Genomic DNA, 24,093 nt, shown 5'->3' on the forward strand with positions numbered 1-24,093 from the left:
AGCTTCACAGACTTTGAACTAAGTGGTCGTGGTGTTTCATAGCAGACCGTTGGGTTCCAGGAGACAGGTCTTCATCCTTGCATTGTTCTTTTCAGTGCTGCAGACCAAATCTAGGGAACCAAAGACCACAAACAGTTAAATTTTCTTTTGTAGTCTCAGAGGACCCATCTATTTCAAAGACTTCAAGGGCATTCTCTTTGCTTACCTTTCTCAGTCAAGACAATGTGTGCTTTTACCCTCCTGACTTCTGGTTCATCAGATCTTTCCACATGCCAAGACTACACTGTCTGTTCTTACTAGGAATAAGAGAGTGAACAGGTTGATAAGATTTGTCAAAAGGTACGAAACTGCCGTATCAGACTACTGACTTCCTGCTTTTGAGAGCAAGATGCCTCGTCACTCTTCTCCCAGGTCATGAGGTCCAGAGCACTCGTACCTCAGATTTAGAGGAGCTGTAACTAATCCAGCATCTGCAGTCCTCCTTATTTTGCCATCCCCTCATGGTGATCTCAGAAGCCCTTTACACCTCAGGCTCGTCACTGCCTCTCACCTTTTTTACACACTCCATCTGTTCTTGTTCACCACCTCGCCGTGACACTATTCTTCCATCCAAGACATGAGCAATCTAAGATCCCTTGGAGATCCAGTAAGATTACACAGCTTTAAGCTATCTCATTAGTGGAAGCACCTTACATGCAATAGCAGGTGACCTGAGAAATCAGAAGCAATTTTCTACAGAAGAATCATGCAGAGGCCTGTGCGTACTGCATGGCTGCAGTCTGCCTGCCAATCCACTGCTGCAGCTTCTCAGACTCCATTCTGCTGACACTAAGATCACTAACCATGACGATCACTGTTGACCTGTTTACTTACATTTCCTCTTTGTATTCAGCATTTTACATTTTACCCATGGTTTTTGGTACACTTTATTGTCCATGCCCACCCACCCCACAACCAAAAGTCATTCTTTTAAAAGCAATGGCATTTTAAAAGTGCTAGAAGCAAAACAAACTAACCAAATCCTGAATGATACTAGGATTCTTCAAGTGAAAATCTTATTCCTCAAGATGTTTTGAAGAAAAACATCGTGAAGCTTTGTTAGATCAAATCAGTTGCTAAATGTATGTCAACTACAAAGCAAAAGTGAAACACTTGCACTGCAGTATGTTGAACACAACGCTAAATGCCAGTACACAAATGTAAATTAATCTTAGTTTCTCTGGCTGATTGGTGGTTTTTTACATGCCCCAAAATTCATCATCTCAGTGCTTTGGAATAAAACATATTTAGTAGAGATGTGACCCACAAGGAATTGAGAGAGAGAAACTGATGGCAGGTTATTAATTGTTGTTACACCTTCTTTCTAAATTGGTTATAAAATACAGAACTTTGGGGAATGTGCTGAATTGAGTGCAGTGACTTGTTTCTTCATTTCTATTTTCTATCTAGCACCTTAGATCCAAATATGTAACGCTTCCACGAGAACCAAAATACAAACGTTGGTCACATGTTCAGACTCACTGTATGCACTGCCGAAATCTTTTTGTAGTCATCTTGCACAAACAACCAAACCAAATAAAAATCAAAATGGTTTAATGTAATTTATTTGAAATGCTTCCAGAAAAGTTTAAGGCTATTATTTAAAAAGACAGAAAAGAAAAGAAAAAAGGTCAACGCATTCATTCTTTCTTCTCTATCTGAACACTTTACATGCTTTTCGCTCTTTTTAAACATTTTGCTGAACAAATTTTATGAAAATGATTCATCATCTAATATGCTTTCCTATGGCTTTTCTTCTGCAAATTTTTCCTTTCTCTCATCTTCACTGGCATACTCATTTAGCTCTAAAAATGAAGCAGTTGAAATAAATTACAAAGCCTGAAACAGAAAAGAAAATTGACTTTTTTGAAAAACTATAAATACAGAAATATGTTCTATAGGGTAAAAATGACTTTTTTTAAAAAATAAAAATACCTTGTTTTATATTGTTTATCATCTTGTCACACTGATTTCTGTAACGCGCATCAGCATATATATATGTAGGATACTTGACATTTACTATTTTCTGTAAACTTGTAGAACACAAGAAAAATGTTTTTGGCAATAACTTAGCAGTTTTTCTACTTTTGCTGGTACGAGTACTTTGCACAGGTTATCTCGTGTAACATCAAGGATCATTTAAATTTATTAATATATCATTTTCATAGCTTTCCATACAGCACTGACATTATTTCTTATAACTAAGAAAGAAAATATTATCCAGGGATTCCTGAAAAGTAACAGGATGCTGAACTGAGTGTTTTAGACTGCATTTAAGTGACTCATCTGCTCCTCATCATCATGAGTAGATTAAATCAGCCACCAGAAAACACAGTAACATTTCCAATTACACATGAGATTAAATGTGACAAACTTTTAAAACAAAACTTGAGAAAAATATAAAGTATGTAAATACATCCTAAAGGAAAAGCAATTCCCTTTCTGTCTAAACTTTCTCTACATAATCCCATAGGGTATTTGTAGAGCACCATTTATATAAAATTGTCACTTAGTTTAAAGACCAACTACATGTAATTGTAAACAGACATTTACAGAAAATTAAATGTTTTAACATTAGTGGTGTTTAAAACCAACAGTGGAGGTCAGTGGAGTGCAAAATGCTGAAGAGGGCCTATTCACAAGCAAAAGCTTTTTTCCATTCTTATCCTGTTTGGGATAAAATATATATATATGGCACTGAAAGCAAACTACCAGCTTATTTACAAATACCCAGTATTCTCAGCATTTCATTTAATTCAGTGCTGGCTGTAGAGGTTTGGTTGGGTTTGGGCTGGGGTTTGGTTTTTTCAGTTGATTATTTTTAGCATTACATGCTTTGATAAATAAACCATAAGCACTATGCTGACCCCTTTGACCAGATTTTAATACATTTGGTTGCTGGATCTTAGGACAGTGCTTCATTTTGAAAAATTAATCCCTAAAGAGTCACTGGTTACATGGCCCGCTGTTTATACTCTTGTTGATTTAACGCCGCAAGAGTTCAGATAGGTTACTGTAAGATGTTTTTCTTTTTTTCCAAGAAACTATTCTTTCCTTCTATGCCTTTATGAAAGCTTATCATTTTGATACCCATTCTGAAACTCCATATTAAGTCCACATCTTCAGCTGCCCCAATAAAAGGCAAATAAAGTACTTTTAAAATTATGAAAAGATTCTTTATGTAACACACATACAAACAGTAGTTTAGAGATTCTGTTTACAGCAGGACATTGAGAATAACTGGTCAAGTACCTCTTTCATCCACCTTAGATGTTTATGGAATATAATCACAGGACATGAGTTGCAAGAGATTCCAGCTTATACAGATCAGCAGTTACAGTACTACACTCATAAGTACGAATACAAGAAGGACTGCATTGACACTGTCACAAAAAATATTTTAAAAGTGCTTCTCCAAATGGTTCCATGTATGGAATGCAAATACTGTACAGGTACGAGATTTTCTTCCATGAACTGTAAGTTTTTGTCAAACATTGGTTTCTATTTGCTTTTCATTTTCACAAGAGTTTGTCTGTTCCATACGTTCACAGTCAATGCTGATCTCGCTGGTGTCCATGCTACAGTCTGACTCACAGTCCGATTGGTCCATTTGCTCAAGCGTGTTTTCTCCCTGGGGTACTCTGCTTCCATTTGGTGACAAAAGAAAATGTGCTTCCGAGTTCGGCATGCCAGCTTTGCCTGCACACGTAACTTTTTCTTTGGCCTGGCGGATACAGTTAAGCCACTGTTGTTTGTTGAAGGAGTCATTGGCTTGCAGTGAGTGAGACTGGCTTTGAGATCCATTTTTGAAGCTGACTCTAAAGAAGTTTTTGACTGAAAGAAACAAGACATATCAAAACACTGAATGCTTTGGCTGAATGGACTTCATAATAAATGAGTATATTAAAATAACAGAATCCATAAAATCTTTGACTTACAATGCTTTCCTGCCAATACCATGTCAGACCAGAGAGAAGAGCCTGGGTATCTCCTTGTTTTGTGGGGCAAGAACGCAGAACACCACAAGCACTTCTAGTTATTTCTTATTGCTGGATTAAACAATTCTGGTTCTGCCGTGCATGAGCTACCTATAAAGCTTTAAGTGAATCAGCAGGATTAAGGCTTTTCCCACACTTCAGCGCTCTCCTGCTTCTCTGCAAACCAGGGACCTTCCAGAACCTTCACTGAATACTGTGCTTTGGGTCAGCTGGAGATTGCCTCATCTCTTACTTCCACTTCACTAATAAAGCAAATACATACAAAAAACCCTCAAAGCTTTTGCAAGATAAGTGAGATTCAAAGGACCTTTGTAATAGAAACAAGCATCTTTATAATATGCTTAATTAGAAGGATATTAGCTTTTACCTCTTGACATTAATGTGAATAGCTGCAGTCTTAACACTGAACACTACATTAATTATGTCAGCTGACTTAGTTATGGAATAGCAATAGCAAAGAAAAGTCATACCAGCTGAAGCTTATCTTAAGATTTCAAAATACACTTGCTTATAATTTTGTGATTTTGCCACTACATTCTATGTGTTCTCCCCTTCTCAATTCAGTACAGAAGCAGGTGTGTGGAGAAATCCCAGTATCGATATAGCGAACTTTGAGAAACAATCTAAAAGAAGCAAGTTACAATATAACAAACCAGTCTGAAATAAAAATCAAGATGTTGGATGTAGGTTATGTGGATTTTAGAGAAAACATTCTGATGTCTCAGTGGCAGGTGTCCTAAGGTTGCAATGACCCTATATAAGCAAATAAAAAATAAAGGTATAATCATACTTCTCTCGTTGTTGCTGAATGCACCACGTATGGATCCACCCAGTCGCACCTCTCCATCTTGCAAGTCTTCTAGCACAAGCTCCCTCACCGGAATTGGCGGCCGATACAGCTGGTAGCAGAGCTGTTCATTATGGGTGATAGCTCGAGTAATCACCAACACTTCTTCAAAGAGGAAGACATGCAGTTTCTGTTAAAAATTAATAAATAATAATGCATTATTCTTTTGTTAGAACATCATTAAACACAATTTATTTAAACTCTAGTACATTATAACCTTGTGTTTTCAACAGTTAAAATAAATGAGGATTCCTCTTTTCCCACTATTTAAGTCTTGTGGCACGACAGCATATAAATATGTAAATATAACAATTTAAAAACTTCTAAAATTTATTTTTCCTGTCCTCACTTTCTTATGTCATGATCCTAATTCATCTTTTAGTGTTGAGGCCTTGAAATGTTGTGCCTGACATTTCAAAACTCTCTCTACAGCAGTATGCGTATACACATTCTTCTTTCTGACACCCACTTTAACTTGTCTCTACTACCTATGTTACTAAGAAACAGGCAATCTTACTCATTCAAATATTTCAATGAACAATTATGAGCAATCTTTTTACAATTCACATGCTGCTTACAGTCAGCTTCACCACAGCTCTTTGAAGCTCAGAAAATTACTTTTGCTCCTAGGTGGCACAAGTCACCTGTTACCATCTTTAAATTCCGTTCCTGCTCACATTTTGCAATCTCCAATGGCTTCCACTAATAAACAAACTGAGATTTTAAATTCATTTCACTAGCTATCATGCATTGACTTTTTTTGTTCTTCACTGCCACAATTTTCTTCCTGATCATGAGTAACTGTTTTTGCTTCTAAAGTTGACCTGACTCTAAATCTAAATAGATGCATTATTTGCAGTTTTAATACAAGATAGATCTTCAGATCCACTGTCCCATCTTCCAGTAGCCATGCTTTCAGAAAACTATAATGAAAAAGGTAATCATAGTGGAAACCTTTCCCAATATGCCTTGGCAGTCATCTGATATTGAAAAAGTCCATCATCATACTGTTTTTCCACAATAGATACCTCATTTTATATCCATGAATAGTCCAATTTTCTTCCACTTGTGCCTCTCTAAGTCTTTGCAGGACACACACCTAAACTTTTTGTTTGATTCCTTATTCTACAGTGCTGTCATCTTTTGTATTAACAGCAACTCTATGCAGAATCAGGTTAAAAAAAAAAATCGATCCAATATGTGTTTCAGTTTAGATGTTTGGCAAATGGCTACCCTTTTCATATGAATGAAATATAGAAGAAAGCAACAATGTGTGAGATTAAACATTTGAGGTATACACAGGTATGGATGTTTGCTTTTTTTTTAAAAAAATATTCTAAATGTGCAGCAAAAATATCTGGTTTATTTTGAAAATCATTTTTCAAACCATCATCCACAAAATGTTGGGGATTCTTCATAATGTAAAGCTTTGTTATGGCTGATTTTAGTGGGAGTCACATCAAACTCTTTTCAATTCTAAGATCTCTCTATTTGCTGCAAAAGCTAATACTTTGTAACAGCAGGTGTGAAAAGGAGACTGGAAACATTAAAATATAAATGGTTTGATCTGTTTTTCACCCCAAATCAAAGAAACACAAACCAGAACTATCTCAGTGTCAATTGTGTTCAAAGAATACATCAGTGTGGAAACCTCCCAAAAATGCTTGGGAATTTTAAATATTGTTCATGAATTGGAAAGAATTAATTATATACTTAATGTTATGCTACCAAAGAAAGGCTGGGGTAGTGTGGATGGAGTAAATAAGGGTCACTACAAAGATGAAATTTGCCAGTTTGTTCCTGATTGTTTGCTATACATTAACTGCCTGCCTGATCCTTATCAGGTGAACCAGAAAAAAGCCTCATTTCATCTTTCCATCTGAGCCATATGATAAAACATGATTCTTCTACTGTATACATAAACACACTACATAGAAGCACTCCCAATGCTGAGAAATGCATTTAGAATTCTGCTTATGTTGTTTGGGTTTTTAAATAAAGCTTTCATAAGCTCAGTTAATGAGAAAAAGATGTTTTCTCATTGTTTTATCCGTTTGAAATTTCATGTTGTTTCTAGTTGACCTAGAAAAAAAAAATATAAGAATAACTGGTTTCTAGTCTATAAATATCTCTACTAATCTGCATGTTCTTTATTTTTTAAATTAGAAAGTTCAGCTTATGACACTTATCAATACTACAGACTACTGGAGACTGGGATTTGCAGTATCAAATATCAAACTTCTCTGGTCAACAAATTCTCTTTGAACTTCAACAAATAGTCAAGTAAAATATTCTTAATAACCTCAGCCTTTGACAGATTTAAAATTTGTTAGTATATTTTGTGTGCCATTATAGACATTACTATCATGTCTCTGAGACCAGAAATATATTTCTTATTTATGGTTTTTTTCCCTGCAAGTTTTACTGAAATTTATTGATTTACAATTTAGCCAGGATATTGTTAGGTCCCCTTAAGAGACAGAGACACATATAAGCTTATTATCTCCATATACAGGTATCTGCTAACCAAAAAGATGAGTGTTATACATAATAGTGAATATTTATCAACTTCCTATATATGAGGGTGATGTTTCTGTATGTATACTCACAGCTGTTTTAGCTGTCATGAAAAATGAAGAAATCTTTAAAAGCTATTTATGACAAAATATTTATTCCTTACCACTCCCCTGTTGTTCTTCAGTTCACCATGGCAACATACAACACGTGAATTATCAATCAACAAATCCCTGTGACCTTCTTCGAGATAAACAAGTCTCTCTTTGTAATACTGGCATTCAGATTCACCAGTCTTTATGTTGATTTCAGCCACTATGCCCTGAATTATATTTATCTACAGAAAAAAAATGAAAACATACAAACTTTAATTGGACAGTCCAATATTCAGAGCTATCTGTTAATAACTTGAACTGTAGCTACAAGAAAATACATTTTGATTTACAGTATATTTTTAATTAATTTATGTAGACCAGTCTGTAGGAGTATTAATATTAGCCACAGAATTAAGCAGACTACAGTGTACAAAGACACTTTAGTTTGGGTTTATCGTTGTTTCTAACACAGGACAAATAACCTGCCTTAAAAATATGTATTTAAAATAGATTATAATTATCTGAAAACTGCTGCATCATATCAGAGAACAAGAAACAGAAGAACTATCAAGATCCTTATCCTGCAAAACACGCAACTAGCCCAAAACACTAAATTCTCAATTTTCTTTTCATTGTGAAAGTTATCCTCTGGAAATAAGGTAAATTAATTTTAGTTTAAATGCCTATACCTACAATTTTACACTTAAAAGTAAGAATTTGCCTTTTTACTTTAAAAACACATTAAAAAGAAAGCTTTGCCTTTTGTATAAAATTACGCTCCCCATCTTGAACTTCCTTCTACTATGCACTCTCTAAGCACCTTGAGATCAATTTATCCAAAACTTAAAATACAGCTTCTTAATTGGGCATGTAGATGTGAAGTTCTGCTGATTTCAATCAACTCTAACAGTGAGCATAGGTTGCTTAGACCAACGAAATTCCTCTGTTAAATAACTGGAGGTGGAGCAGGGGAATGGGCGAGACAAACATGCCCAAACAGATAATTCAAGAATCTACTGATCCCAGAAGATTTCTCAGGGATCAGCTTGGCCCAGTGTGCTTATAGCAGATTGCCAGACAGGAAGACAAATGTACTTCATAAGCCTAAACCAGAGTTAAGAGCCAACTACAGAGAGTCATTTCTGTTTCCCAATTTAACCTGGCAAATATACAGTTTATGAAATATATAACTTCAAAGATAAACAGTGTTCTGCTGAAGTAGAATACCAAAAAACTATATAAGGCTATTGAAATATCAAGAAAAAAAAATCTTGAATATATTTTATTAACAATTACCAAATACAAGTACTAGAAGAAAACATTTTAAATATTTTTAAAAGATATTACCGGACATTATGTAAAAAAGCAAACCTTAGAAATAAGCAGAAGAATTCTTTGAGATATTTATGATTTTTTTGTTTGGGTTTAAAGGAATATGCACAAGGGGAAAATGTACCTTACAGATTACATCTAAATGCGAGTATCCAAACTTTGAATTTAAACCACAGTTGTCCAATTTTACAACAGAGAAGTTGAGCTGGGCAAGGGATTTGGGGAAGGAATAGCAGAACAGTAGCAGTCAGGTACATGTGTTTTGAAACATGCACTTTCCAAAAAAAAGCAGGGCTGTTATTTTTCAAAGATATACTGTAATGTACAAAATATTCAAGTCTAGGCAAATTATAAATTTTGTCCTCAAAATACTAATGAAATTTACTGATATTTAAATACTACTCAAAAGCAGTAGGATACGGATTATATTTATTTATTCATTAATTTAGAAGTGTGTTTCAAACAAATCCGCTACAATAAATTGCTTTATTCCCAGATATACATTTACAGGTGTGCAGGTTTTATTGGATTTTATATATATATATATAAAGAACACAAATCTTAGAAAGTTTTCGGAATATCTGAATCAGGTCCCTTTCTATTAATAAAGAAGTTTTAAAGCCTTGGATTTATCCCTCTAGTTTTACTTCAGAAAGCATAATGCTATTCTGAATAAAAAAAGCATAATGAAAGCAAATTTCAGCAACACTCCTGCAGATGATAATTAATCTACATTCAGAGGTTATGTAAGGTCTCAAGCCATGGAATAAAACTTATCTAAATGATCTAAAACCTGAAAAGAAATGGCCACATTACCCAACTTAGATTAGAATGAAAAACAACATTGAAAGATAAAGACAAAATGGAGAAGGATCAGACAAGAGCTATGGAAAACCCACTCACCCCATTTTTTTTTGGTATCACGTTGCTACTGAAATAGGATTTAATTGGGGGAACGAGTAGAAATTTCATTTATTTGTTTCGGCTGTTTGTATAAGTATTACCATTTACATATTATATGTAGTGTCCCTTAATTCATTAATAAGCTAAAAGTGCTATAATCTCCTAAAAAAATCCCAAACCCAAGAGTAACTCACAGCTTCTTCAAGGTGCTGCTGATCTGGATGATCATTTGGTGTGTGTCTCAAAATTTCTCTGAGTAGTAATGGGTATTTAACCAAACGGCTTCTTGGGATGTCAAGGAAATTCCAAAGGTCCAGTTTGCGACTAAAAGGAGACTCTAAGCAGCGCTGTAGGAAATCTTGCACTCTGTGATCTTGTTTCTTGTGGTCCAGTAAGGCTTTGGCTGCTACTTGATTGCTGCAGTAGCTATCATAGGAGTTTAGGCATGGAAGCTGAGGAAAGGAATAAATTATTCTGCAGCTGAAGCAAAGCACAGTTTGCTATACAGAAAGTTTCAAGTGATTCAGGATGTTAGAACTCATGCCGAGAATCTTTTTTCTGGAGATTTATCCACAATTTATTGATGATGTTTCCAACAAAGATAAGGTTTACAAGGGCCCTCTGACCACCTTGTTCATCGTTTAAATCATTTAGAAGCACTAGCTCATCTCTCTGTTCCTAGAGATCTCCAATATTATTCCAAAGCATTAAAAAAATAACCATGACTTCAGATTGAGCACTACTTATTGCAGACAATAGTTGAAAACAGAAGTCTGATTTTAATTATGAATGGAAACAAAAGCATAGGAATGAGTGCTCCCAGACCTGGCCTTTTTTATATAAGCAAACTTCTATCGTCAAACTTCTATATTGCCCTCAAGAAACTTGACCAAACTAAGATGACAGAACTGTACTTCAAATCTGAAAAAACCTAGCTTATATGTTGATTAAAACAACATCCATTTACAAAACCTGCTATATTAACACACAATGTATGTAAAATCTTCCACAAAGGAAATTAGACTCAGAATTATTTGGACCAAGAGAAGTTCACTCATGTTCTAACACACTAGAAAGTAAATATATTTAAAATTACTTTATGCAAAGAAAAACAGATAATTTTAGACACTTGCAAGCTTATCATTAACTATTTACATTATTATGTACTAGTAGCGATCATGTTTGTTATGTTTACAATGGGCTACTGTTTCACACAGACCTACTGTCTGTTATTACCTAATCTCTTAAAAATGTCAAGCCCTTTTTTTTTCCTGCTAAATTTCATTCCTTATGTATACTTACAAATAAACTTTTCACATATCTAAATCCCTTTAAAAACAGCTCTTTCTAATATAATGAGCAACGTTATCAACAAAACTAACAAAATCTATTTTCTCTGTTTATGTTGTTGGATGCTACATGAACTTACCAACTTTTTCTTTTGTGGGGCAGCAATAGCATCTCACTTATATCCCTGTCTGCCTTATCTTAACAAACCTTTCTAGAAAACTAGTATCTTTGACAACACTAACTACTTATTACCTTGACTGATACTCAAAAATAATTGTAGGGTGCCCTTACACGATGTGACTGTTCAAGCTTCATTTCCCTAAGAAACCAGAATACAAACAGGGGCAGATTTCTAAATTGTCTACATCAGACAAATTCTAGTCTGACTCTTGATTTTTATTTAAAGCATATTAAATACTGCTCATCTCCTGAATAGCAAAAGCTTTAGAAACAACATCCTAGTCTAAATCTTTTCACGGAAAACACCTAAAAAAAGAAAATATTCCATTGTGTCTCTAAATAGTTGCCTTGCCTTTTAAAAATACTTTGAGAATATATTTTTGACATTATGCTAGATATGGAAAAGAAATTATCTGCTAAAAACTATATTGCAGCTCCAAATTAAAGTCCCAAAATTGATTAAAAACTCTGCCTTACCCAACCCACAAGGATATGGCCAACATGTTCTGTTGATCCATCAGGTTTCCTGACTTCTTGAAGCCGCCTAAGAAGATCTGATCATGATTAGAAAAAGAAGATAAACTTCACTTAGTGAACCAGATGACTATAAATCTATATGCAATAGTAACACAGAAAAAGACTATTTGAGTTTTACCTTCATGTAGCGGAATTAGAGAGTCCAACGTTCCAAAAATTTGGTTCAACTCTTGCTCTGTCATTATGGAAAGTTTGAGCATTGGGTCATGATAAGCCTGAAAAGAAACAAGGGAGCTCTCTAATTAATATATCATTAGTAGTTGAGAAATTAGTGATAGCATTTAAAGCTCCCTGTAAGTAAAACCAGACCAATTGCTGAAAATATCTTAAAATTTCATAACCATATCTTAAACTATCCATGTCATATTAAAGAAAAAAAAAATTAAAGCAGCACATTTAAGTTTTTCAGAAAAAATGGGAAAATAGAAATATGTTTTGATTTTTTTCCCCCTCTTACTGTCTTACCAATTATAAAAAACAAGGATTATTTTAAAAGGGATATGAACCAATGAATACTGTTTGTTGTGCTGGTTTTTAAAAAAAAACAAACCAAACCTTTTTTGCTAACTTCAGGTCTTCGATCAAGTCTTCTTCTCCCTGGGAAAGTTCAAAGATAGCCTGTAAAAAGAGACACAAATATTATAAAATATCTTAATTTAATCTGTACTCAACTTGTTGAGTTGATGTTATATTCTGAACAGCTGTTTTAATACCATGTAGCAGAATTTATCTTCTAAATCTAATTGCAGAAATAAAGTAAGGCTTTATTCCATAGCTACAGCATGATATGCAGTATTTTTTAAGAGAGCACTATATCAGATTGTTCATAAAATGCTTATCTGAAACAGCCACAGAGATTTTTTTTTTTTTTTCCCCCAAACGGAGGTGTGTCCAGACAGGGGAGCTATCTTCAGTGTGGTATTTTAACTTAACTATATCTTAACCATTTATCCAACTATTTGCATAGGAATTTGTTGCGTTCCATTTTAACACATGCAGTGGTACAAGTTCCATGTCGTCTAGTAAGTAAAAGACAGATCTTCTTTAAAACATTTCTGTGGTAGCAAGCACTTTTATTTTGGTACCAGTTCAGTTTTTTGTTATGAAGGCTGAGCTCTACTTAACTGTTGGCTGATGTTAGTTATTTCTCTTGAAGCAGATTTGAGACTTTAAAGCCAGCAGTTTAAAAATGGAACCACCACCCTCATGCACTGGCTTATCAAAATACCATTGTCTTATGGCATGATTTCATTCCAAACCAGGGTACAGTAAAAGTTAACAACATCTTGGTCAGTTAGAATTACTAACTTTACAGTCAAGGCTTTCAACCTGCATAAATCATGGAAGAACATATTCAGCTAGTGCAGATTCTCCTAGCTTGATAATACGCATGCATGGAAGTCTTGCCATAGTGTGAGTTAAATGGCAGTGCACACATGGAAGTGGTTCAGATATTCTGTTGAGGCACACAGTATAAGAACCAATACAACCATGCAAAACTTCCTGGAATACAGCTCATTTATTTGGGGGTCTACGAAGGGTCCTGGCTTCTGCCCCAAGACAGTAATGACTGTTACGCTATGCAAACAGTTTCCACAATTTATTTTTCAATAAGCTGCATTTGAAGTTCTCAATTTTAAAAGTTACTTCCTATTAATTCTTGTACAATGTTAAAGTCTGCACAAGAAACGCTTGATGTTACTATTGTTTGATTTATGACTTAGTCCCTGAAATATTCTCAGAGAAATTATTATAAACTTTGTTGATACTGCTAGAAATTTTGGGGTGGGGGATCTTGATTCCACAGGAGCTCTGTCATTGGCTGTAACATGAACTATTCAGAATTTGTCATGGACAACACCTTAAAAGTACTGATGTACTCTTTTTTTTGCTTTGGAAGATACATCTTTTGATCAATATTTCATTTTTCTAGCACTGAAAACTTCCTCAAAGACACCATTTTCCAACAAGGGAAATGACTGTGCATTTCTGTGTGTACGTATCACTTGATGAATTACCTGTTCCTGAAATAGCATGCTCATCTATCATTGCTAGAACAACAAAATGAAAGATCAAAGTATCCACCACCACTACAGAAACTGTCATACAGAACATTTACACCATGCAGCCAATCACCGTACAATAGATCTTAGTAACTTCACATTTATTAAGGAATTAAGATGAGTTTATTTTAAAAAAGAATATATTCATCTAGTATAGCTTGAATTATAAAGACTAGAGATTGAATTCTGCTTCTAGTGGAGGAGATGACGTTCTGTTTAATTTCAGGAAAGCTTCAAGTGCTATCCTAATGCCTAGTAGTATTCCTCAACTCTGTCCTTTAAAGATGACTCTTGAATATGAAATTTATGGTTAAATAAAATTATACCTCTTGACGCTTGATTTCTTTAGATGTAAGCATGTGATTGACACAAACATCAAAGGTCTCACTCCATAGTTTGCTGTCTCTCCGCTTTGTGTTAGCAGGGGGCATATTTCGAGACCATGGTCGTGGACTGAACAGATCTGGGCGGTTGTCACTACGGAAACTGATAGAACGCTAGAAATATAGAGAAGAATAGTTTTTATTGTTAGAACAGTTTCACACTACGCTTCCCCACCCCCCCAAGGAATTTACATACGCAGTTCAGTACAACAAACAAACATTATCTAATTAGTTTCTACTGTGACTTAATAGAAATGTTTAGTACTGGGAATGTAAGAGAAATTATTTTAATAGATCTTTATGGAAGGCCAGTGTTTCCATTCCTGCAGCGAACTATGTCCACATCCCGTTTTCAACATGTTTAAAACACTGCAATGCATTCGCATACCATGCAACAGGAATGAACTACAGGGATAATGGCAGAATGGTACAACACACTAACATAACTGATAAATGCAAAGTTTCAATTCAGTAAAAAGACAGGAATTATTCATGCATTACACATCAGCCTCCTCAGATGTCTAATAATTAAAAACTTAGAATTAATGCAAATTTTAGAGACAAAATTACTATAAATACTTTTTTGTTCCTTTTGGAACAGATTGTTACACAGAAACTCTGGAAAGCTAGGACAGCAAAATCTGGTAGACAAACTCATCTTGTGTATCGACTGAAAGTCAACAGAATTGTTGGGTTTTGTTTATTTTTGAGGGATGGGATTGTTCAAAGATGTCCGTACTGAGAGACAGTAGGTCCCGCCTTAAGGATACCAGATGAAAAGGTGCATTGCACCAAACATATTAACGGTTTAAGAAAAAAATGTTTTCTCAGCTGGGCAGAAAGAGGGTTCATAAAGTGAGAATGCCCTTCAAAATCTTTCCTCTTTCCTTAATACGTGTCTTACTACCTGATGGCAATTTTTTTTTTTTTTTGTAAACTGTCAGAATCATGTAAGATTTGATTGATATAATCATTCCAGATATGTCCATAAGGAGGATTAAATAATTAGTGCTATAATGCTCTGACCCAACTGGTTTTGATACATGGAGAAACCCTTTCAACTGGACACATCCTGCCTCTTCAGATGTATAATGAGATCAAGAAACTGATTCACATAGAAAGGTGTGAAATGGGTATCTGACTGAGAAGAGAAGAACAATCACATTATTTTTAAGGAAAAGGTCTGTCAATATTCAGATTTTCATATTTATGACAAGCAGCAAGCCAGATTCTTTTCCCACTGCTTGCTCCCACATTTCTTAGCATTTGAAGAAATGCATTAAACCATCAGTGCTAGCAGACAGCAAATTGTGAAATACCAGTACTGTGTTCTACTACTGTAGAATCTTTATTAATATTTCTGGAGTCTCTAAACTCTGATGATGTGTACTAGCACCTCTGTATCTATTACATGGTCTGATCTTAACAAAAACAAGTCCAATTTTAAGTGAGACTTGAGAGTTCTATTTGCCCGTAGACTCTTAGAAAGAGTTCAGGATACAGATGGATACTTTATGCTCTCACTGTCCCATTTTGAAAAGTTTCCATTCTTGCCTCCTTAAAATTAGAGGCTTCTTTTTGATGTTCTACCTCTGAAATGCCTCAAGTATTTCACATTGTTGAAATACTCCACATTTTTATTGTTATTTAAAACCTGCCTTACATAACACAATTGGCTTTCAATTGCCTTGGGTAAGAATATTTAAAACAAAATAAATTCTCTTCATTTCCAGGTTGAAAGCAGCACATAAAGTACAATATTTTAAATTCTCCTCTGAAGATAAGAGCCCATGAAATGCAAACAGTGCCTATAAATAAATGTTTGTAAAATATCAGAAGACATATTATATAAGTAAAACCTGTGCCTTTTAACAGAAGACATTTTGAGCCCTACTTGGAATTGACAAAACCCCTAAAAATAAACACACACACACACACACACACGTATATATATACCAACCTTCCAAAACTTTGCAAGGCAGGAGCTAGTCTTCCTTCAAGAGTTAAGAAGATAAAGAAACACACGTGAAATTACATGCTTAGTTTACGCTTGTTACAATGATGAATCATGGAACCAGTTATTTTCACATGCAGATGAAAAGATTGGGGAAAATAGGCAGGTGTGTTGCATCCACAAGTCACCAACCATGAGAATGCAGCCAAGCAGAACAGTTGTCATTCCATGACCCAAGGTGGAATGCCCCTTTCCATGCATTCCCATATGCATCCTCCAGTATATATCTCCTTTCTTTGTGGTAGTGTTTTCTTAAAGGAATGTTTTATGTTGAATGAAGTACTTATAATGAATAGCACCAGATAGACTGATTTTTAAAGTAAATGCCTTGATCTTGAAACCTTTTATCAAAAAGTCATGTGTTATGTTATAAAATGGCATGCACCTGTAATGGCAAACTGAAATTACACGCGGTGTTTTGAGAAAAGTAAGCGTTCGCATCCACTGACAGTAACGTTTCTTTAACGCTGTATGAGAACGCTTGATACTCTTCTCTCCAGCCCTATACTGCCCTCCATTGAGCAGAAGGGACACAAAAAGGCTGAGACTCAAAAGGAAACCAAACTCCCCAAAATCCTGCTTGCTTGCTTAGCATCTTTGCTACCTGGACACAGTAAGTATATATTTAATTGATTTCTCTCACACATCAGCCTTTTAATTAACCATATAAAGTGTACCTTACTTAATAAGGAACATTGGATTGAGGGTATTTGTTAGTGCAAATGGAAAGAAATGTTTTGAGGTGCCATTTAACAATGAGGACAAATTTCACTTCAAGAGCAAGTGGTTTCTTTGTCTGGTGTGTTCCCTTCTTTTATACACTCACACACCAAAGGCAAAAGCAAAGACTGACTGATCCTCGTACAATGAAATCTAGTTAGGCCGGGAATGACATACTTCAGTGTGGAATCCAAGCTTATTTTAACATGTATTTTCTCCTTTGCATCATACACTTTGCAGAAATTGGCTTGTAAAGCTATGAGGAGACAAAGTAACACATCATGAGGGAAATACTATTCAATGCTAAAGTTAATATTTTGTCACTTGAGAGCCAAGCACACTTGAATCATCAATGCTGTAACAGACAAGAATAGAAATGAGATGTAAACGTGATATATAAGCCTAATTAAAGAAATCCCCAAATAAACAATAAATTATTTCAATAAAACTCTCTCATAAGTTAAGATAAATGTACAACATCAGTTTAACCATCTCAGTTCTACTACTTTACCCGTATTTTTTGCAAGTGAACAGACCCATTCCAGTTTAGTGGCAACCTGGTCTAGTGGAGGGTGTCCGTGCCCATGGCAGGGGTGTTGGAACTAGATGGGCTTTGAGGTCCCTTCTAACCCAAATCATTCTACGATTCTATGAATAGAGCCCTAAACTGAAGTTCTACCAGAAATTTTCACAAACAAGTTTAAAGGCACTCTGATGGCATCTTTGGTTGGTACTTGCCATAAAGCAAAAAAAAAAACAAAAAAAAAAAAACAAAACAAAACAAAAAAAACCCACCAAAAACAAAAAACCAAAACACAACAAACCCTCATGTGATAGCATCCCATGAAAGAATTGCAGAAATGTCAAAACAGTATTTCTGTGTCTCCGGTCTTCTAAAAATATTTTCCTAATTTCTGGCTTCCTTAAAAAACATGTCCAGCATACTGGTTAAAAATTATGCCCATCAAGGATTATTAAAATTTTCATACAATTCCAAAAACTAAAGGAGCTGGGGAAGAATCCAGCCACAATTCCTGATTTTATTTACTGTGACTGCAATAGCTTTCACTGGCTGTTACGGACTGTTACTATGAAGGGTCAGTGTGTTACTGATAATAATTCATGCAGTTAACAAACCTTAATTTCAGCTGCAGTAAAGCAAATAGCTTCATGTACTGGGAAAAGGGCACTACAGATCAAAGTCCTAGCATTCAGAACCAGTGTTAAAACCAGTTTTCTTCTTAAGGATTTTTAGAAATTTCCGGTGTCCTAAGATAGATAAAAATAATTTGGACTCCCTACTTAAATTCAAGACACACTGATAGAAACTGAAGTTGTAGAGGAAGCTAGCTAGACTTTAATTTCTCTCTCCAGCATCAGCTGGAGTTCTTTTTCCAATCCTGTTTTCAGCTTTTAAGCTGAACAAGCACAGCTGTGAATAAGATGAAGCAGAAACAAGCAGATCATCATAATCATTAGTCTAGCTTGATGCAGATTGAAAATACAGCTATGAAATAAAGTGGTTTTCCAGGTGGGTAAACAAATAAGAATACCTGCTTAGCATTTGGTATCCTGCAGATATACAGACAGACTCTGTCAGAGAAGAAGCTAACAGGATTATATTTGTTAGTCTACAGTGCTTTATGTGACAGAAACAGAGAGACTACAAATAGTAAAAAAAAACCAAAAAAAACAAAACCCAAAAAACTCTAGAAAGCAAGCTGGAAAAACTTTATGTGTTCTGTTACTTGGAATCCTCGTGGAAAAGTATCGACAATAATGTGGAAAATTGTAATAAAGTAAAAAAGACACAAAAAATTAAAATACTTTTATAATCAATAAAATATGCAAAACATGAAAAGTTGCTAAGAACATATCTTAAAAGACGCTACACAGGTTTCAGGCACAGAGGTGTTTCTCTTCAATCTGCATGCAAAAAGTCCATTAATATAAAGTGGAAGTTACTTGTACAGAGGTAAGGAAAATTATGCACAATAAACTTTCCCCCCCCGCCTTACATGTATCTTCCATTCAGAAAGAATATATAAGAAGGTTTGTTTGAAATGCCATAAAGGAAACTCAGAATTTTCTAATTCCTGTTATCGATGCTGTTGGAGGGATCTTTTTGGATGGATGTACTGTTGGCTTTGTTTTGTTTTCTTCCAGGGGAAGAAGTTGTTTTGGATGTTGTGGTGATGATAGTAGTTTTCTTCATTTTACAGATACAGAACATCTAGCAGCAACGCAAGAAGAAACATAGGTTTTGACTGAAATAACAATAAAGATACGTAAAGTTCATCCAATAAGAAAAATCAACACTTTTTTCTTTTTACAGGTATTACACCATGAAAAAAATCCTGCTCTATACTGTTCCACAAGGCACAGTGACAGCTATGTCAATACATGATAAAGGAAAAGCGCTATATGTGCTTCCTAGAATGATTCTAAATAATTCCAAATGGGGCATCCAAGCCCCAGAAGGTCAGTCTTTTTTTTCCGCTGTTCTATTGTTGCTGACAACACCAGGTAAGAAGTCAATTTACAGCCAGCCATGAAAGCAGTTTTGAGACATCACCAGGATGGATTCAGGCCTAGGATTTGGAGAACAAGCAGGCTGATTTCTCATTGCAGCTACTTCAAGCACATAGTTAGTCAGAGGACATGGTATGAATAACATCACTGTTTAATCTGCTTAGAAGCAGACAGTTAATTAAAATATATTCCTATAATCAGTATGAACAGAGCAAGACAGGAATGCTTGCAACAGTAGGACTTGCAACAAAGCCACTGTTTTCTCTCCTATTTTTGTCAAAATTTGCCCTGAAACACATTTATGTAGCTCTCATCTCAGGAAGCTGCTACTACATGCATGAAAGGATAGTTTGTTTCAGATAGTCTAAATTAAACTTCATTAAATACAATATTGTAATGGACAACCCAGTCTCAAAGGCATTCACTACAGAACGATAGCGTAGGTACTTAAATGAGGACAACAGCTGTCTAAGACTGTGAAAAGGGACGCGCCATGCTCAGAAGCAGTTTAGCCAAAATTAATTCGCTTTCCACACTCCTCACAACTGGAACTAATGTAGTCCTTTCAGAGTCGCGCCAATTTTTTCCTGGAGGCAGACTGTGGAGGAGATTTATACGCCCCAGGGAATACAGGCATCTCTGCTCTAGTCACGCTATAATACACCTTCTGGATCCAACCCAGCCCGAGGGGAGTTCAGCCATTTTGCCTTTCCTCCAACCCACACGTGCAGCTTTTGTACGCAGATGTCTGCACTTTCAAAATCACAGGAACCGAACACGGGGAAACCAATGTTAAAGAAACCCTGTAATATCTGTTTTCTAGATAACTACCACTACAGAAAAATGGGGTTCTTTCCCATGACTTTTTGTCATAAGACTCCTAGCCCTAAGGTTTTATTTCTTTCCTCCTTGAGATTAACAGATAACTTCAGTAATGCTTCAATTAAGCTAATGTTGATTAAGTAACATTTTCAATACATGCAAGATATTTTTATATTTCCTCTCATCAAAGAAATTAGGCTTGTTAAGTAATTGGCTTTAGATCTTATGCATGTCTTCTTGTTTTAAAGAGGAAACAGTCTGGCTTTCTAGGCCAGACCCACAGCAGTCCTGCAGCTCCTGGCTGCTGGCCACTCATCATAACCATTAGGTGTTGAGCACCCAAATGTTTTGCAGTTTCTAGGTCTGAAGGCACAAACACTTTATAAATTAAAGTACCATTAGTCACTAAGTATGTTAAATATTACACACCTGATTTATAATATAGAATTTGCAACTAGAGAATTAATTTCTAAACTGAATTTAAAATTTGCTTGCCCTTTACTAATTTGCAGCAGCCGCTTTGGAAACATGAATGCATAACTTTTTTCCAATTGTTCGCTAACTCTTTTGTTTAGGCAAGGTCAAAGTTCACTACACAGAACGAAATTTAGCAGTCCTACGTGACTAACTATACCGAAAACAACATTTTCAAAGAGACCAACCAAAATTAACAGAAAGTGTCACGGAAAATTCTATTCATCAAATTTAAAAAGCAATCATAATCCTTTAGTATAACAACTTTTATATGCTACAGGTGCAACAGTTTTCTTACTGGTAGTTAAAAAACCATCAATTATCTGGACAGAGAAGTGTTTTTTTGAGGTGAGAGTTCTGAGGTTTTTGAGCGACTCTGTAGGCATACGTTGCCTAAACCTGTTTGGCACATCACAACGGCGTGTGCGCCCATACGTGCAGTTCACATTCCCATGCCAACCCTAGAAGAAATTGTGAGTATGTATGTGATCTCCTTTTAGCAATGCAGTTTAATGCAGCAACGCGTTTACTGCGATTACCTGAAGTGTCTGGCTAAAGCGCTTCAGTGGAGTGGCTCGTACAGGAGGAATGAGACTCGCTAGTGATGTAACTCTGGAAAGTGGCTTGACCCGTTTGTTACTGGGCTCCTATAGTAGGGGAGGAGGACAAGGGAAAGGAAAAAAAATGAGGGGAGTGTGAGCATTATTGCATAAACATTGCTACCAGTTTTGCTGATTTTCTTAAGAAAGCATTTATAAAAAGCAAGTTTGTAAACCTAGTATATAATTAGGGTAGTAAATAAACAATAGCAGTTTTAAACGCTGACAATGACAGATTACTCTTGGCTGGTACATACAGATCCAGGAGACAGCTGAAAAATGTAATCATGCAGAAGTTGGCATGGCTGGGAGCAGGGGAAGGGAGAGAGATAAAGGCAAAATAGTTTTATTATATTAACTCATTCTTAAAAACGAAATTTTCAGCAGTGCTCTGCAGCTAATGCATGTTATGATAAACTTGTCATTGAAAGGAATACTTTCAAATAAAAATAGTTCTATTTGTTTCTTTGCCTCTGGCACTGTCAGCATGCAACTCTATTCAGTTAAATGTATCTTATTCCAGAAAATGTAATTTAGACAGGAATAGCTAACTGTAATTGTCCTCTGAGTGCATGTTCCTGTGGAAATATTTATATATACACAGGCAAACACATTAATAACATGTTTACATATATTTAATTTTTTGCATAAAATAGAAAGGAAAAGTAAACAAAAATCTATCATAAAGCATTCAATTAAATGCTTTTCTTTTCATATATACTATTAACAGCACTTATAGTAATACATAACCACTTCAATATAATATGCCAATTGTCCTGCAGATTTTTTTAAAAAAAACAAACCACAAAAAAACCAAACCAACCTCACCATAAAAAACAAAAAATGATTAAGAGAAATCGTAACACAAGGAAAAAGCAATTATAAATACATAAAAATAGAACAGTTACCCTTGGCTTCCTAACCTCCATCTGACATTTAATGGATCTTGAACAGCACATGCAAAAGGCAATTTTTGACAGAAAAAGAGCCAAACCTTCCAAGTGAAGTTAAAAAACCCATCCAACATCATATTTCAAGGACATCCTAAAGCAGTTTATCTTTCTTTTTCAGCCATGCTTATAAAGTTTGTGTAGGTTTGCTATGCCTCCAATTTCCTAGACATAGCTTTAAGAAAATGAAGCATGCCTATTATCCTTTTGTTCACAAATCCAAATCCTTCTGGAAATAATGCAGATTTGTCATCCTTCTTGATACCAAAAAATAATAAATCTCAGCAGTGATGATCATCGTCTGTGTTACTGGCAAGAAAAATTCTCTTCCATTAGTACAGCAACAGCGGAAAGGTGAGAAGCAGCTACATATTTAATTTACTTCTCAGCAGGCAGACCTGGAAATCCATAAATGCCAGCTGAGATGAGGGACAAAGTGTTTAACCCTCTAGCAAAAATAATGTATTCTACCACACATGAAATGTGGCATTAAAAAATTTTAGCAGCCTAAATCAAGTTACATCCTCATCTTCACCATTGCACTGCTATTCATATTCCTTCCCTTTCAGCAACCATGTCTTTGACACAGGTTTTTCAAGGAGTATTTTTTTTACGTCATTGCAGCACCACTAGCATACTTATCTACAGCATCACTATCCCCACCCCCCCAAAAAAGAAGAAAAATCTTTGAGATTCCACTGTAATTCTTCTCTAACTGATGGCTCAGCCATCAGCTGTTTCTTTTTTTTTTATTATTATTCAGAATGCCAGTCCTGGTGCACAAGTAATATCCCATGGCAGAGCCTGCTTGTTTTGAATTGTGCTGCACTGCAGTGAAAGGACCTAAGTCCCAGACAGAGTCAGGCAGTGCCGTGCCAGCAGCACAGCTTTTGCTAGCAGCTCTACCTTAGCAGCAAAGATAGCTTAGGTATAAATATCACACCCCAACAGCAAAATCTGGAAATCAAGATTGTATGGACTTTCTGGAAGATAGGGAGAGGGGGATTAGGATTAACAGAAAAGACTACTTCTTTACTGCTGTACCCTTGCTATTATCTTACAACTTTGCTGCTCTGTTCATGTTCTTTGGTCAAAAGACAAAACTCATGCAAAAAGGCATAAATTTGATCTATACATCACAGCCATATCTTGCTTGAAAGTTAAATATTCCTCATAGTCTTACAGACCTTTTCCACACACACTGTGATCTATTCATAATTTTGCAGTCTTTCAGTCTTAAGTTATAACAAAACTAAGTCCAGAAGCCCTTGGATAATTTTCTGAGGAGTCTAATGACAGCAAATGAAATCACAAAAGAAGTAAATCTGTGTTTCACTGCATCTCTGCAGCATTTCTGCATCTCTGCAGCATTTGTGTGTGTTGCAAAAAACTTGAATGAAACTTCCTGAGTAGTGTTTAAAACTCAGCAAGGAACAGCAAGTCAGTCTATCCTTATTTGAATACTTCCAAATCCTGTGTGTGTTACTGCACCTGAAGTTTATTAATTACTAACTCAAAGCCTGCAGGCTAAGCACTCAGACTAGGACCTAATTTGCTGTGCACATAAACGTCAGGCAGCTGTGAAAATTGATGCACAGCATCAAATAACCTTGGAGAAAATCAGCCTGAGTAGAAAGAATGGAAATTACCTTCTCTCTCTTGGAGAGTAAGAGCGGGGGGGGGGGGGGGGGGGGGGGGCAGAATATGATTTTCTCTTCTTCATGTCAGACAGCCCAAAGGCTCTCTGAAAACCTGCGCTGTCTCCTAGCCAAGGATGCCTACAGTTCCAGGGGGAACAAAG

At 35.6% G+C, this 24,093-nt stretch overlaps 1 protein-coding gene across 6 annotated transcripts in view; it reads right to left on the minus strand.

The window, feature by feature from the left end:
- Positions 1 to 1,578: 1,578 nt before the first annotated feature.
- ARHGEF3 (Rho guanine nucleotide exchange factor 3) overlaps positions 1,579 to 24,093 on the minus strand; it is a 135,836-nt gene continuing 113,321 nt past the window's right edge. For 5 of the 6 annotated variants that reach the window (XM_075762020.1, XM_075762018.1, XM_075762019.1 and 2 more), the window contains 9 exons: positions 21,283 to 21,390; positions 14,125 to 14,295; positions 12,291 to 12,353; positions 11,854 to 11,950; positions 11,676 to 11,752; positions 9,923 to 10,180; positions 7,565 to 7,735; positions 4,828 to 5,014; positions 1,579 to 3,873 (listed from right to left, as the gene is read on the minus strand). In XM_075762020.1, coding sequence (XP_075618135.1) covers positions 3,527 to 3,873; positions 4,828 to 5,014; positions 7,565 to 7,735; positions 9,923 to 10,180; positions 11,676 to 11,752; positions 11,854 to 11,950; positions 12,291 to 12,353; positions 14,125 to 14,295; positions 21,283 to 21,390 — 1,479 coding nt within the window. In that variant the 3' untranslated portion in view covers positions 1,579 to 3,526. The remainder of the gene's footprint in view (positions 3,874 to 4,827; positions 5,015 to 7,564; positions 7,736 to 9,922; positions 10,181 to 11,675; positions 11,753 to 11,853; positions 11,951 to 12,290; positions 12,354 to 14,124; positions 14,296 to 21,282; positions 21,391 to 24,093) is intronic. The other variant, XM_075762022.1, reaches the window with a different exon arrangement.

Source organism: Balearica regulorum, chromosome 10 (genome assembly GCF_011004875.1).
Source record: "Balearica regulorum gibbericeps isolate bBalReg1 chromosome 10, bBalReg1.pri, whole genome shotgun sequence".
Taxonomy (NCBI): Eukaryota; Metazoa; Chordata; class Aves; order Gruiformes; family Gruidae; genus Balearica; species Balearica regulorum.